Source organism: Salvia hispanica, chromosome 1 (assembly GCF_029641045.1).
Source record: "Salvia hispanica isolate PSC_SH4W2 chromosome 1, Shi_PSC_v1, whole genome shotgun sequence".
Classification (NCBI taxonomy): Eukaryota; Viridiplantae; Streptophyta; class Magnoliopsida; order Lamiales; family Lamiaceae; genus Salvia; species Salvia hispanica.
The window spans coordinates 35,086,455-35,102,539 of record NC_142692.1 but is presented as its reverse complement, the minus strand read 5'-3'; the positions used below and the strand labels follow the sequence as shown (position 1 = coordinate 35,102,539).

Sequence of the window (16,085 nt, the reverse complement as noted above, 5' to 3'; positions counted from 1 at the left end):
TTCTACCAATTTAGTGTTTTGACAAGTTTCTTGCGTTTTAAAAGGAAATTTTCCTAATATGTGGATCTCCAATAAGTCTCTCAAGGATACCAATCTCTACATTTTCGAAAAAGTTTTGCATATATTTTTCACGTTTCCAAATAGCAAGAGCCTCTTTTCATTGTCATATACACATTCAACAATATTTATATTGCAATACTTATAATTAGAAGTTTAGAACTAATCAAAGTGGATACAAATCCGTAATTTACTTGGAAGATACTATAATTAATTTGTTAACTTATTGTCAATTTTAGTACTGCCAAAAATATCATACGATTCATACATGAGTATTGATATCAGGATTCGTAGTAGTACGATTTTGTTGAGGAATACACGGTTAATATATGTTGATTTTATTATATTAATAGAAATATTATACTATACGTCAATTTCATATGAATGTTGACTGGTATATGGGAGAGCCGTATAATTTAATTAATTTGCAATTTTTTTTCCCGACAATTAACTAAAATGGTCCTTTCTAAATACGCAACATACGTATTAGCTTACATACATATTTCTGAATTTGAGATTACGAAAGATCATGACTTTACATTATATATTTCATCATTTGATTGTTCATAAATAATTAAAATATCATTCCATTTGATTCATCAAATTAAATATGATAGACATATAATACTATTAATATTTTTTACACTAATATCATAATAGACCTAATCAACAAACACTATACATAAGTAACTATAGATATTAATAATAATCATTTGTTAACGATCCAATTAAGTATCCATCAACGATTAACAAATTAATGATTTTCAGCCCATGATATCCATTCACAAACGTCATTTCATATGATAATTATTAACGAGTGAACGCCACTCCTTTCCTAATTAATATTGACATGAAAAAAGATAATTGAGAAGAATTGTCACATTACATGCCAAAAATACGGCAAATACACTCCCGTGAGCAATTAAGATTAGTTTAATCATATATGAACGCAATATTTTAAGGAGTTTATATAATTATTTCACTTCAGTAGTTCGATTAAAACGATAAATTTTGTTTGTTAATATAATAAAAGGACTATGCAAAAGATAAATGCTTAATCATTATATTATGACTATATTATTTTTATTATGTACTTCCGATTATAAGGAAAATGTTCTCTTTTTATTGTATATTCTCATATATTGAGATAAAAGATTTCATTGCTCATACTGTCATACGTACATATATAGATGATTTAGACACAAGAGATAAAAAAGCTATAGTATATATTAAACTTCATAGATTAAATGAAAATTTATTTGAATATAGAATTATCTTACAATTATAGGAGTATATAGCAATTGAACAATATAGTTTTGTAGTGTGTTTATTAATACTATCATAATTAATTTTTATAATCAAAATCAATGATTTTTTAACTTAAAATGATAATGTTAAAAATTACTACTACTATTTAAAATCATATATTAATGAGGAGTTAGTTATAAAATTATATCACTAAATAGAATTGTATTAGGAGTACTATGTATATGAGTAAATTTATCTTTTCGAAATATGAGTTTTGGAATTCCGAAAAAAGAAATAAACATAGAAATGGATCGCGATGTGTGGAAATGAAAGATCCATATAATATCTCAACGTCGGTAATCAAATCTTATACAGTATATGCCAAGAATATAATTATTTGTATACAAATATTTAGAGTAGTAGTAGTACTTTTTATTTGCTAGAAATCGACCACCTACTACCAAATCTTGCTTATCTCACGCAAAATATAACATTATAATTTAGGATAATAATACGAAGACTACTAATATGGATTTTGAATATGAAACTTACAATTTTGTCCGGTAATTATGAACTCTTAACTCATTATAATTTTTCTAACAAAACCAAGTTTTTTAGCAAAAAATTGTCTCTTATCGTTTTCAACAAATTATGTATCAAAAGCATCAGTGTTTGGCAAATAATATCACTTGATTTGACAATCTCAAATATCAACATTAAATGCGAAAATAAATTTCGTTAACAATTAAAACTCAAATACGGAGTAGCCTATTACTCCCTCCGTTCCCTCATAGTTGAGGCGGAACTTTTTGGCACGGAGTTTAATAAATAAATGTTGAGTGTGTTAAATAAATAGATAAAAAAGTAAGAAAGAGAAAAAAGTAGAGAAAATAAAGTAAAAAGTGAATAAAGTAGAGAGAATAAAGTAAGAGAGAGTAAAGTAAGAAAGAGGAAAAAATTACTATATATGAAAATGACTCAACTATGAGGGAACTTTCTGAAATGAAAAAATGACTTAACTATGAAGGAACGGAGGGAGTACATTATTGGAATGGAATATAATTAACTGAGACCTGTAAACTGTTGATATTCTCAACTTGTATTTATTATTTTAATTCCAATTAACTAATACGCGTAATAGTCCCAGCTAGAGCAATAAACTTGAATTAAAATATTAACTGACATAATAATAAAATATGTACAACACAAACTATGATCCATAATTATGACATCAACATAAACATAACATAACAACAATAATAATTTTACCAAGCATGCTACATAGATTTTAAAATTACACTAAAATTGACTTAATATATTATTAATTAATAACATGATAAAAAAATAATAAAAGCAATAACATAGTTATTTTAATGATCCGTACACCTTATAAATTGATAACAAAATCGCTGTAAAATTTTTATTATAATAATAATTATTATTATATTTAAATTTAGAAAAAAGTAAAAAAATTACATTAGAAAATAAGGGTACTTGGCAAAAAAAGTCAAACATGCACAAGAATAAAAAATTAGGAATCAAATTAATTTTTCAGGTCAGCATCCCACTAAACAAAGTGATCCTAAGTATAATTTTAGGTAATCGAATTAAATTGAATTTCCTGCATATCAAAATTTCCAAATCAAAACAATAGTAATAATAATAATTGAAACAATCATTATCCGCAGCAAAATGTGGTCGACATAACGACCGAAAGTAGGGGCATTCCCGTCAATTCACATTCCACACCAGAAAATTCCGATTATATTTTAAAATAAATTCTCGCTTCGGATTTTGTTCCTTAAACTCCTCTCTCTCTCTGCAATTCTCTCTCACTCAATCACACACTCACACACACACACTCTCTCTCTCTACAGACTACACACGTCTCTGCTAACCGCAGACATTGAATTTATATATAGCAACTCTCCCGGATTATTGTAGTGATGGTGCATATCATTTATGATCAACTATCGCCTGCATTGAAGTTGACTCCAACCTGCTTCACCGATTTTATCATCACAAATTGAGATTTCCAATACTATTGAGCTGTAGTTCTATATATATATATATAGCAATTGAGGCGGTTGTGATTGAGTTATCCACTTTCAATTTCTGCTGCAATGGAGGGGAACAGAATGAGAGGCCTCCGCCGTTGTTTGCTGGTGCTCACGGTGAGCTGAAAATGGAGGGAAAATCGGCGAATTCAGTTGTTTTTTTAAAAAAATTGGAAATTAGTTGATTTTATTGTTTGTTTTGCAGGTGTTGTTAGTGGCGGCTGTGGTGGAATCGGAGAGGTCTGGTGCGAGGCTTCTTTTGGCGGATAGTGGCGGGTATTGCTTCTTCTCTGTGTCGGTTTCGGAGATGATAATTGACAAATGTCTGCTCGTGGTTTTAAGCTTCACAATTCCGTGTGTGTGTTTTGGCTTTATTTGGAACTTTTTTGGGGGAAGATCAAAGGTGTTTGGGAAAAGTTGGGAGGAATCGTTTCAAGTGTCTTTTTCCTCCTTATTGCTTGATTTTTTCTGATGAATTAACTTTTCAAATAAAAGTTTTTAATTAGTTAATTTATTTTTCTTTGGATATACAGAGTTTGGTAGGCCTTTGAGTGAGTTGATGGAATATGATGTACAAACTCATGTTGCTCTCAGCAAAAAAATAAAATAAAAAATGGAACTTTGAAACTGTTTTTAATTCAACCATCAGTTTCTTGACTTGAACTGAAAAAATTATATTGATTTGAAGAATATCTGAGCGTTGTGAATATACGGATCTGTGAGCATTGTTTTCGAGGTTTGCAGCTATAAACCATCTTTTAAAGAATGATCTAACCAAGTGTTCTGTTTTCAGACAGAGACATTCAGAGGAATATTGCGCCATGTACGACATTTGTGGAGCACGTAGCGATGGAAAAGTGCTGAATTGTGCCATTGGCAGACCTGCAGTCAAGGTAAATGTTGCTGGGATTAATTTTGCTGAGATCTTGCTTCTCTGGTTTCTTAATTGTAACTACTTGTTAGTTATGGTGTATTGTTTTTCTTGATGCTTTGGAGCAATGCCATGTGTAAGTTTGAATATGTTTGAACTCGGTTATTTGTTTGATTATAACAGCCAGATGAATTGCTATCAGCAAAGGTTCAAAGCTTGTGTCCTACGATTACTGGAAACATATGTTGCACGGAGGCACAGTTCGACACTCTGAGGACGCAAGTCCAGCAAGTAAGAAATTCAGCTTTGTTGTTCCGTTGAAGTGAACATAACTCGCACATAAATGTTTTGGCACTTCGATGAGAGCCACATTATCTTTGTGTATATAGCTATAGATATAACTGACTGATTATGAATAAAAAAGAATTCATGTTTTTGTGCATTGAGTAAACTTTTCTGATCTTTTCTGGATGTGAATTTGATCAATTTCACTGGAATCTCCGTGTTTCTTTTTAATTTCTATTAAATGAATTTATGTTCTCATAGAATACTCTTTCTGCAGGCTATTCCTTTTCTAGTAGGTTGTCCAGCTTGCTTGAGAAATTTCTTGAACCTATTCTGCGAGCTCACATGTTCCCCAAACCAGAGCCAGTTTATCAATGTGACTTCTATTGCCAAGGTCAGTAATCCTACTCAAAGCTAGTGATTTTGATAAACGACTGTTTACTATGGTTTTATAGAGCGATCATATCTAGCACTGCCTAGGATTTCGACCATCTCTACAGCCTTGCCACCTTTCTCTTTTAATGGAAAAGGTTTCAATCATTTCGAGCTCTTCTTAAACATTTTTCCATGTGCTCTTTCCAGGTTGGGGGCAATTCGACGGTTAATGGTATTGATTATTACATAGCTGACTCTTTTGGTTCGGGAATGTATGAATCATGCAAAGAAGTAAAATTTGGCACCATGAACACTCGAGCCATGGAATTCATCGGTGCTGGTGCTAAGAAATTTCAAGGTGAGACCGCACTTCTAATCTCCCAAGTTACCTTTTAAGTAACAACCTCCTCTTTTTGGTCCAAGAAAGTGTACTCACTAGTGATTGCGTATGACAGAGTGGTATGCGTTTCTTGGTAGACGGGCGGGGCTTGGTGTACCAGGATCACCATATGCTATAAATTTTTTGCCGGCTGCCCCGGAATCAGTGGGAATGAAGCCTATGAATGTGTCCACATATTCATGCGGCGACACTTCATTGGGCTGTTCGTGCGGTGACTGTCCTTCGTCAGCAGCCTGTTCAAGCTCGGGTCTTCCTACTCCTCTCAAGAAAGGTTCCTGTTCAGTGAGAATAGGATCTATAAATGTGAGAATTTTACCTTAGGTGCTGATGGAAACCAAGAGATTTCTTCACTGTGATGTAAAAACTCTAATATGACGGGTTTCCCATTCTTGATACGTGCAGGCAAAATGCATTGAGGTTGGAATGACAATATTATACATTGTACTTGTTTCTGTGTTTCTTGGATGGGGATTCTTCCACAGGAAAAGGAAAAGGAGTCCCGTGTCTAAAACCAAACCTGTGATTAACATCCCAAATGGGGGTGTTATTCGCCGTATAAACAGTCAGAAGGATGAAAATGTCCCTATGCAGGTGCATGCCCGTGTGAACTTCTCAATTATGTGTTTGATCTCTCATTGGGGCCTTTCCTCCTATTTATGATTATTTTCTTTAGTACTTTCATCACTCACTCTTTTGGAGGCTGGGGTATTCTAAATCAAGAATTGCCAATGCCAAAGCCTACACTCATAAGTGGATCGTTTAATTTTCTTAAACACAGATGCTCGAGGATGTTCCCCAAATGAACAGTGGAGTGCAGCTTTCAATCGTGCAAGGCTACATGTCAAAGTTCTATAGGTGAATATTCATTTGAGTCAACTGCAGTAAAGTACATTTTGTCTGAGAAGCGATTTATTGACATGGTTGACGGGGGATGCCTTTTTCAGGAGATACGGCACATGGGTGGCCAGAAACCCCGTCCTGGTTCTGTGCTCATCAATCGGTATTGTTCTGTTGCTCTGCTTGGGTCTTATACGCTTCCAAGTCGAGACGAGGCCCGAGAAGGTACAGTTAGTCTCCAACTACTGTCTATATTTGGGTTGCTAACACATAATGACTAACAATTTAAAATTCTAAAGTTTTCAAACTATTGCGTTTCAGTTATGGGTGGGACCTGGAAGTAGAGCTGCGAAAGAGAAACAATTCTTCGACAGTCATCTCGCTCCCTTTTACCGAATCGAGCAGGTATTACAATAGCTAACTATGCTGCTTCTTTGACAGAGTATTTACAGACTGAAATTTCCATTTTGAAACATTCAGCTCATAATAGCAACGATCCCGGACACTGTGAATGGGAAAACACCAAGCATCGTGTCAGATAGCAATATCAACCTGTTATTCGACGTACAAAAAAGGGTAATCCCCCTTTTGGCGTTCCCCCAACTTTGTCCCATTTGGTTTCAAGAATGATTTTTCTGCTCGTGAAGCAGTAGTTGCTACTTAGAGAATTACATTCTGTCAATTATGACAGGTGGATACGATCAGAGCAAATTTTTCTGGTTCATTGGTATCTCTTACTGATATTTGCATGAAGCCACTTGGCAAGGATTGTGCCACTCAAAGTGTTCTTCAGGTATAATAGTTTTAGATGCCAACGAGTTTTTGTTTTCATAGTTTGAACTTTTTTGTGACCTGGAAATGTTTCATTCTGTGATAGTATTTCAAGATGGATGTCCAGAACTATGATAGCTTTGGGGGTATAGATCATGTCGAATATTGTTTCCAGGTACTATTAGTGGGCTCCGTCCCTTGCATATAATATCCAAAGCCTCGTTTCTCTCTACCTTTGGATACTTATTTGTGATCCGTGTCTTTTAGCACTATTCATCAGCCGACACATGCGCCAGTGCATTCAAAGCTCCACTTGATCCGAGCACAGCTCTCGGTGGTTTCTCTGGGAATAACTATTCAGAGGTAACAGTTAATCTCTTATGAGCAAATTTTTTGATGCACGAAGTATATAGTCTCAACCATTTGTTCCAAACAGGCTTCTGCTTTCATAGTGACATATCCCGTGAACAATGAAGTCAACAAAGATGGGAATGCTACCAAGAGGGCAGAGGCATGGGAGAAAGCTTTCATTCAGCTAGCAAAGGTAATTCTTGTTTCTACTCCCCGAGAGGTGAAAATATAAACATGATTGCGATCCTCTTAGCTTGTTCATAACACTCAGAAAAGAGTTGTTTATAATCCGATTATATATGTCAAAGACAAAATAAATGAATTCAAAGTGATAATGGGCCTCCTTTTACTATTTTTTTGGTTGAGTTGGTTCGTAAGTATGTTACTAAAATCAGTTTTCTTATCAGGAGGAGCTCTTGCCTATGGTGCAATCAAAGAATTTAACACTTGCCTTTTCGTCAGAGAGTTCTATCGAGGAAGAACTGAAAAGAGAAAGCACAGCAGATGCTATAACTATCATGGTAGGGGAATAAATCTAATGTTTCAAGTGTGTTTTTCATATAGTTCTTATTCTTATTATATGTTTGTCATTTTGTTCCAGATAAGCTATCTCGTAATGTTTGCTTATATATCCTTGACTCTGGGAGATGCTCCTCGTTTCTCTTCCTATTATATCTCCTCCAAGGTATTATTTTGTGATAAGCTTTACTGAATGCATATTCCTAAAACATTAAAACCAATTCCGTAAATTGTACTTACATTACTGGTTAATATTGCACAATGCCTCTACAGATATTACTAGGTCTATCAGGCGTTCTGCTCGTCATGCTTTCTGTGCTCGGATCAGTTGGTTTTTTCAGTGCTGTTGGAGTAAAATCTACACTGATAATAATGGAAGTCATCCCCTTTCTTGTTCTGGCTGTAAGTTCGATTTTGATCAACTGTACAACTGCACGTCTCTATACTGTATAAAAATTGTTCCCTTCTTTCTTATCAAACAGAATGTTCAACCGAGAAGTGGTTTGCTCATTGATCACAAGATTATTCTTCTCTCGATGACTTGATGGGTTTTTTCAATGGTGGTCAGGTTGGGGTGGACAACATGTGCATACTGGTTCAAGCCGTAAAGAGACAGCAATTAGAATTGCCGATAGAGGGACGGATTAGTAACGCACTCGTGGAAGTAGGACCGTCTATAACACTAGCTAGCCTTGCTGAGGTCTTGGCCTTTGCAGTGGGAAGTTTCATTCCTATGCCTGCTTGCCGCGTCTTCTCAATGTTTGCAGGTTAAAAATCTGCTGTTTGAATATTGATTTCCCTCTTTACCGATGTCAGTCTAACTTACGTGTGGATGTTCTACGTGCAGCATTGGCTGTTCTTCTGGATTTCCTTCTTCAAGTTACTGCATTTGTTGCCTTAATCGTTTTCGACTTCCTGAGAGCCGAGGATAACAGGATCGACTGTTTTCCGTGTATTAAGACATCTGGTTCAAATGTTGAGCTGGAGAAAGGTATAATTTTGTGCCAGCATTTGGGACGGCCTATCGTATACTAAAAGCACATAGCTAAAATGATGTATTTTCCGAAATTCCAGGTGGTAATCAGCAGAAACCGGGATTACTAGTGAGATATATGAAGGTATAAGATAGATTTACTGCTCTCGTCTAATGAAACTACCCTTTCTTTCTGATATCTGTATTTTTGTTTCATTAACTTTGCTTAATCTCTTTTTTTGCTTTACTAACTAGTAATTTTTCCCGTCCAGGAAATTCATGCTCCGATTCTTAGCGTTTGGGTGATTAAACTACTGGTCGTCTGCACTTTTGGCGCATTTACATTGGCAAGCATAGTAAGTTGTTGGCTACAGATCTTGCCTATCTCTTAAGAAATGTTTGAATCGTCTTCTAACAGCAAAACTTTCCATTGTTGTCTTGTGAAGGCATTGTGTTCGAGAATACAACCTGGTTTAGAACAGCAAATTGTTCTTCCTCGAGACTCATATCTTCAGGTCTTCAAACATCAACATTTCTGTTTCACAGTTCTTGTCTTTTTCGCCACCCCCCTCAAACTTCACATATAGGGCTTTAATCTTTTACTGCAGGGTTACTTTAACAATATCACGGACTATCTAAGAATCGGTCCTCCACTCTATTTTGTAGTGAAAGACTACAATTACAGGTAGCTTTGGTTTGACTGTTGTTTATGCAAACCCCTATAATTGATACTCCATGTTTACTACAAATGCATGTTCAACTTAGTGCAGTAATCTGCAGTTTGGGCTTTTGAACTATTACTTTCTGCTATGACTTCAATATTCCAAGACTCACCTCTCAGCAATATAAGGGAATTCTTGACGTGCTCGTTTTTTATTTTCTCAGTTTAGAATCGAGACAGACGAACCAGCTCTGTTCTATCAGCCAGTGTGATTCTAATTCTCTTCTAAATGAGGTAACACATAGTTATTCTTGAAGTTTATAAACTTTGGGCCCTTCAAAGTGCTGCACGAGTGTTTTATTCTGCCCATTTAATTTTGAACATTCTTTCAAGTTATATACAAAAAATGAATTTTTGAAGATTAAATTACAGTTAGACACCTGTATAGATTAGTTTTGAGTATGAAGCTGTTATTCTAATTCATACTTCCTGAATCATGCAGATAGCTCGAGCTTCGTTAGTGCCAGAATCAAGTTACATAGCTAAACCAGCAGCTTCGTGGCTCGATGACTTTCTCGTTTGGTTGTCTCCTGAAGCTTTCGGATGTTGTAGGAAATTCACTAATGCAAGCTACTGTCCTCCGGATGATCAGGTCTGTCATATACTCATTTCAGCCGTTGTTTTTTCATTTGCCATCTCAAAATAAATGTTTTACGCATTTTTTCTAAAATATTTTTTCAGCCTCCTTGTTGTGCGTCAGATGGTGGTAGTTGTGGGCTCAGCTCAGTGTGTTCGGACTGTACAACGGTAAAATAAACCTCTTCATCTCGTGGACTTTATACTGTCTTGATTAATTAACACCGGTTATCTTAGAGTGTTCACCGCTTATGCTATAATTTGGCAACAACCTTTACTAATGATGAATATAACAAATTTACAGTGCTTCCGTCACTCGGAGTTGCAAAATGGCCGCCCATCAACTGCACAATTTAGGGAGAAGCTTCCATGGTTCCTTAATGCGTTGCCGTCTGCTGATTGTGCAAAAGGTGGAAATGGAGCATATACAAGCAATGTTGAGCTCAATGGTAAATATTCTCTTAGTACTTTTATACTAAATCCAATTGCTCTCTCTCTCTCTGACATTAATGAAAATATTTCTATATCATTAGGCTACGAGAACGGAATCATTCAAGCATCGGCTTTTAGGACATATCACACACCTCTTAATAAACAGGCTGACTATGTAAACTCGATGAGGGCTGCAAGAGATTTTAGTGCAAAGATGTCTCATGCTTTGGGGGTAACTTCCTTCGTATATTTGATCTGTCCCAGTCATTTGAACTTTGGGCTGACGTTTATTTACTCCTTTGCAGATTGACGTCTTCCCATACGCTGTGTTCTATATGTTCTTCGAGCAGTACCTTAACATATGGAAGACGGCTCTGATCAATCTTGCTATTGCCATCGGTTAGTTCCTTTGTTTTTCGTTCAATTTCATGACTGCACCGAACTCGTTGGTTATGATTTGTCCTCCTCGAAATCTTGATGTTCGATAAGAGATTTATTCCAATCATCTCAATATATTTATTTTTTTTCTTGTACTTAACAGCTGCTGTCTTCGTAGTCTGCTTAGTCATCACATGCAGGTTAGTCTTATACATAAACCTCGTCGTATCTTTCATCAAAATGACTGCGTGCTCACCCTGTTTTTTGTTTCCTTTCTGTGTTCAGTGTGTGGACTTCTGCGATAATTCTACTTGTTCTGTCAATGATCATCGTGGATCTTTTGGTACGTTCCTCTTCTCAATTTGCACGGTTAAGCACCCTTTCAGGCAGGTTCCGACGCTATAACTCGTTTCTTCGGTGTCCTCAGGGCATAATGGCGATCCTAGGTATCCAGCTGAACGCGCTGTCGGTTGTGAACCTCGTGATGTCCGTGGGCATCGCCGTGGAGTTCTGTGTCCATATTACTCATGCTTTCTTGGTCAGATTTCTCCCCTTATTGTCAGATTTCTCCCCTTATTTACAATCATAAGCTTTGGAGCATTGGCTGTAAAAGAATGAAAACGATCAACAACTTCGTTTAATTGTGTCACTTTTAGGTGACGAGCGGAGATAGGAATCAGCGGATGAAAGAAGCTCTCACCACGATGGGGGCATCCGTTTTCAGGTTCGAGCCCTTTTCCCGTTCCAGTTTCCCTAGTTTTTCAACTTTTTTCTACCTTTTGATTACTTACAGAACAACCTCTCTGTTGCAGCGGAATCACGCTCACGAAGCTAGTCGGAGTGCTCGTTCTTTGCTTCTCGAGGACCGAAGTTTTTGTGGTCCGTGATCTTGCATGCACAAATGGATTTATATGAGCCGTTTTTCGTTATGCTTCTAACGCCTCGTTCTTATCTCTTCTGTGTGGGTTGCAGGTTTACTACTTCAAAATGTATCTCGCATTGGTGCTTCTCGGCTTCTTGCACGGCCTCGTCTTTTTACCCGTAAGATATACTCCCATCGTCCTAAACCCTAAATCCTATCAAAACCCTTAACGAGTTTAAATCATCCAATCTACAATTGTGATAGTACTATAATTTTTTTAAAATCCTATTTTTCGCGAAGTTATACGATCTACTTCCTTCGTTCTTGTTAAAACACATGCACACACGCTCAATCTCCGGTAAAGAAGCTTCGTACCCGGCAATGTCTGTCCCGTATTCGTAGTTTTTGCAAAGATTATATTTTTTGCGGGATTTGATCGTTGATCGACGGCGGTGGCCGTGTGTTTTGGCAGGTGATTTTGAGCATGTTTGGTCCTCCGTCAAGATGTGTGCTTATAGAGAAGCAAGAAGATCGGCCGTCAACATCATCTCACTTTTAACCTTAACAACGTCGAAGCATGCGCGGTTTTTTTTGTAGTGTACGAGGTTTAATAATATTATTTTAAATTTTAGTATTGTTATTTATTTTATTTTTGGTGGGGTAATGGTATTTATAGATTACTAATTTCCTTTTGTACAAATAGCTAGTGACCTAGTGTTTGTTCAATTGTAAAGCTTATTCACATTGTACCTTTTGAGTTAAAAGGAAGAGAAAAAATAGATCTTAACCTTTGGGTTACATTTATGCACAATTTTGAAGTAGAAATCTTATAATAGTGATAGCTATTTGAAGTGAAAGCTCTTATTTGAAAAATCATGTAAGTATCTTGTTTCATTTTTATTCGAGATATTGGAGAAAATTACGAATAAAGTCTTGTAGGAGAGAAAATAATTTAAATTTGTGGTCGGTAGTTGAAGAAATTGCCAAGATATTTTTTTGGAAATCTAATTTTCATGTGGCTATTTTTATTGCTATGCGTACAATTTGACAACCAACCCATAAACAAAATTCTAAAAACAATTCAATATACTTTTTTTTAGAAAGGAATATTTTTGGTTTCACACCATGAATATCTTCAACTTCAAAGTTATTAAATGAGATTACTTATTGATATGGGGCAAGTGTCCATTAAGTACATAACTAGAGAACAAATATCAACCATAAAATTAAGAAAATCAAGGGCAGATATTCATCCATATAATATTTGAAATTCATCCAGATTTTACATCACAATATGAATGAATTACTTCATTATAAGATAATGGGGTAAAATTGCCATTTAACAAATGAAAATTGGATTAAATTTGAAAAACATATCATTTTTCAAAATTCATCCTCGCAAGACTCTTCTCCTTATCTTCTCATCATTTCGCCAATGCTCCAATCGAAAATCTAGGTGCTCAATCGTTCGTCGTCATCAATCGTCGTCGCCTCCTTCTACTGCGTTCACTCTCACTCTTCTATTTCGTCTCTTTGGTGTTTCTGTAATAATTTCGTTGCTCAGCTCCTCACCACGACTGTACCGCCGGTGTGCCCTACTACGCTCATTTCTCTCATTTCTAAATTCTCCATTTGCCTGCCATCGCTCTTCTCCTCTTATCTAAACCTCAAATTCTCACTCAAAGCCGATTCACTCCGCCGTTGTCGTCGCCTCATTCCGTTTTCCTCAACATCCAATTCTCCCATTCCGTCGTCGAATAATGGATTCAAATCCAAAAGATTTTTCAAAATGTAAGTTGTCCTACCAATTTCGAATTCATTTTTTTATTAAAATTTCTTCAACTGATTTAGATTTCATTTTTTATAGGTTTTAAACGTCAGAAGAAAATGCAACCGGAGGTCCTTACAGAATACTCCAAGGCTCCGATCATGAGTCATTCCTACTTTTTTTAAAATTTTAATTTACGATATTCCATGCTTAAAGTGAAGTGTTTGTGATCTTTGCTTATAGTGCACTGTTTATTCATTTCAGTGAAGTAAAACGTGCTTAGAGTGAAGTGTTTGTGATTCGTGCTTATAGTGCACTATTTTTTCATCTCAATGAAGTAAAATGTGCATAAAGTGAAGTATTTCATGGTTAGAGTGAAGTGTTTGTGATCTGTGTTTATAGTGCACTATTTTTTCATCTCAGTGAATTAAAATGTACATAGAGTGAAGTATTTCATGCTTAGAGTGAAGTGTTTGTGATGCATGCTTAAAGTGATTTGTTTTTTCATCCCAGTGAAGTAAACGTGCTTAGAGTGAAGTGTTTGTGATCCTTGCTTATAGTGCACTATTTTTCATTTCAGTAAAGTAAAAGTAAAGTAAAACGTGCTTAGTGTGAAGTATTCCATAGTTAAAGTGGAGTGTTTGTAATATGTGCTTGTAGTGCACTATTTTTTTTATTTCAGTGAAGTAAAATGTGCATAGAGTGAAGTATTTCATGGTTAGAGTGAAGTCTTTGTGATGCATGCTTATAGCGATCTATTTTTTTCATTTCAGTGAAGTAAAATGTGCATAGAGTGAAGTATTTCATGGTTAGAGTGAAGTGTTTGTAATGCATGCTTATAGCTATCTATTTTTTTATCTTAGTGAAGTAAAACGTGTTTAGAGTGAAAAATTTCATGCTTAGAGTGAAGTGTTTGTGATCCTTGCTTACAGTGCACTATTTTTCCATTTCAGGAAAGTAAAACGTGCTTAGAGTGAAGTAATACATGGTTAAAGTGAAGTGTTTGTGATATGTGCTTATAGTGCACTATTTTTCCATCCCAGTGAAGTAAAACGTGCTTAGAATAAAGTATTTCATGCTTATAGTGAAGTGTTTGTGATCCTTGCTTATAGTGCACTATTTTTTCATCTCAATGAAGTAAAACGTGCTTAGAGTGAAGCATTCGATGCTTAGAGTGAAGTGTTTGTTATTCTTGCTTATAGTGCACTATTTTTCCATTTCAGTGAAGTAAAATGTGCATAGAGTGAAGTATTCCATAGTTAGAGTGAAGTGAAGTGTTTTACCTTGTTTGTGATCCTTGCTTATAGTGCACTAATAAATGTTAAAAGTGAAGTATGTTACCTTTGCAGTAATACAGTTTATGCTTAGAGTGAAGTATACGATGTATGTCTTATAGTGTTTTGTGTTTTCTGATTTCAGTGAAATGTATAGACCTTAGAGTGAATTATATGATGATTGTTACTATGGTGGGCAGGAACAAGATTGGAAATGTATTGCCTAAAAGAAGCAGCAAGAGAATACTCCAAAGGCTAAGAGCACAGAATTGCAGCGCATTAATGTTGTCGGAAACAAACCATGAGTCATTGAATAACTTGGCGACAACATCAAAATTATCAAGAATGTAGCAACAACACGAAGATAGATGTGGAAAAATGATTGTAAACTTCAAGCGTTCATGACATTTGTATGAAACTGATATGGTTCATAATATGTACTATATCATTTAGTCCAATATAAAGCTCATTCGTTTCAATTAAATTCAATATTATGTTAGACTATTTACTTCACTGCAAAGCATATTTGCTTCACTATAGAACATATTTACTTCACTGTAATTCACTGTAAAGTTATTATACTTCACTATATGAACAATATACTTCAGTGTAGGGAAAAAAATACTCCCTCCGTCCCAGAGAAGTTGGCATACTTTGAAAATGGCACGGGATTTTAGGAGGTTTTGTTTTGTGTGTTAAATGGAGAGAGAAAATAAAATTTTTATATTCATGTGAGAGAGAACTTTTTCCAAAAAGGGAAATGTGACATCTTTTGTGGGACAAACTAAAAAGGAAAGTGTGTCATCTTTTGTGGGACGGAGGGAGTAGTAAACTATAAGGCATGTTTAATTTACTTCACTATATGCATAATATACTTCACTGAAAATGAAAAATACTGTAGACTATAAGACATGCATAATCTACTTCACTTTATGTTCAATATACTTCACTATATGCGCAGCATACTTCACTTTATGTTCAATCTATTTAGTACACATATGAATACTTGTTAATTATTTAACAAAATATAGTTCACAACTTAAAATTGTGATCTGGTAAGTTTTGGTATGAAGTGAACAACTATAGTAGTGAACTAAAACAAGTACACAGTGAACTATACATATGTAAGAAGTGAACTAAAAACAAGTTTGCAACAAAATAAAACTCATTTAACATGTACGCATTGAACTAAAAACCAGTAAAAATTGAACTAATAATAAGATGGCAATGAAATAAAACTCACGTTTAGTGGACTAAAACATGTTCACAATGAACTAAAAATATGATGTTTGATATTTCAGTGAAGAATATAGTTTAAAATGTACAGTTT

The 16,085-nt window shown here is 35.2% G+C and overlaps 1 protein-coding gene and 1 long non-coding RNA gene across 4 annotated transcripts; both read left to right on the top strand.

Moving 5' to 3' along the window:
• Positions 1-3,115: 3,115 nt before the first annotated feature.
• Positions 3,116-12,500, top strand: LOC125221808 (Patched family protein). 3 transcript variants are annotated; one of them, XM_048124070.1, is made up of 38 exons: positions 3,116-3,479; positions 3,568-3,638; positions 4,156-4,255; positions 4,417-4,524; positions 4,796-4,912; positions 5,101-5,251; positions 5,349-5,596; positions 5,696-5,884; positions 6,072-6,148; positions 6,238-6,355; positions 6,452-6,535; positions 6,611-6,706; positions 6,822-6,923; positions 7,008-7,076; positions 7,169-7,264; positions 7,338-7,445; positions 7,660-7,773; positions 7,854-7,937; positions 8,045-8,173; positions 8,340-8,538; positions 8,619-8,762; positions 8,846-8,889; positions 9,017-9,100; positions 9,191-9,259; positions 9,353-9,429; positions 9,630-9,699; positions 9,908-10,057; positions 10,147-10,212; positions 10,346-10,490; positions 10,575-10,705; positions 10,779-10,872; positions 11,015-11,051; positions 11,137-11,194; positions 11,279-11,389; positions 11,508-11,575; positions 11,664-11,730; positions 11,824-11,892; positions 12,186-12,500. In XM_048124070.1, exons 1-38 carry the CDS (start codon positions 3,429-3,431, stop codon positions 12,270-12,272), a joined length of 3,882 nt encoding a protein of 1,293 aa, XP_047980027.1. In that variant the 5' UTR covers positions 3,116-3,428; the 3' UTR covers positions 12,273-12,500. The 3 variants fall into 3 exon arrangements, with proteins under 3 accessions (XP_047980027.1, XP_047980026.1, XP_088919022.1); XM_048124069.1 differs by having other exon boundaries at positions 11,645-11,730; XM_089062896.1 differs by having other exon boundaries at positions 9,332-9,429; positions 11,645-11,730.
• A 599-nt stretch (positions 12,501-13,099) lies between these two features.
• On the top strand, positions 13,100-15,275 carry LOC148933678 (uncharacterized). The gene is made up of 2 exons (XR_016136550.1): positions 13,100-13,504; positions 13,581-15,275. It is a non-coding gene; the product is annotated as an uncharacterized LOC148933678 (long non-coding RNA).
• The last annotated feature ends 810 nt before the right edge of the window (positions 15,276-16,085 follow it).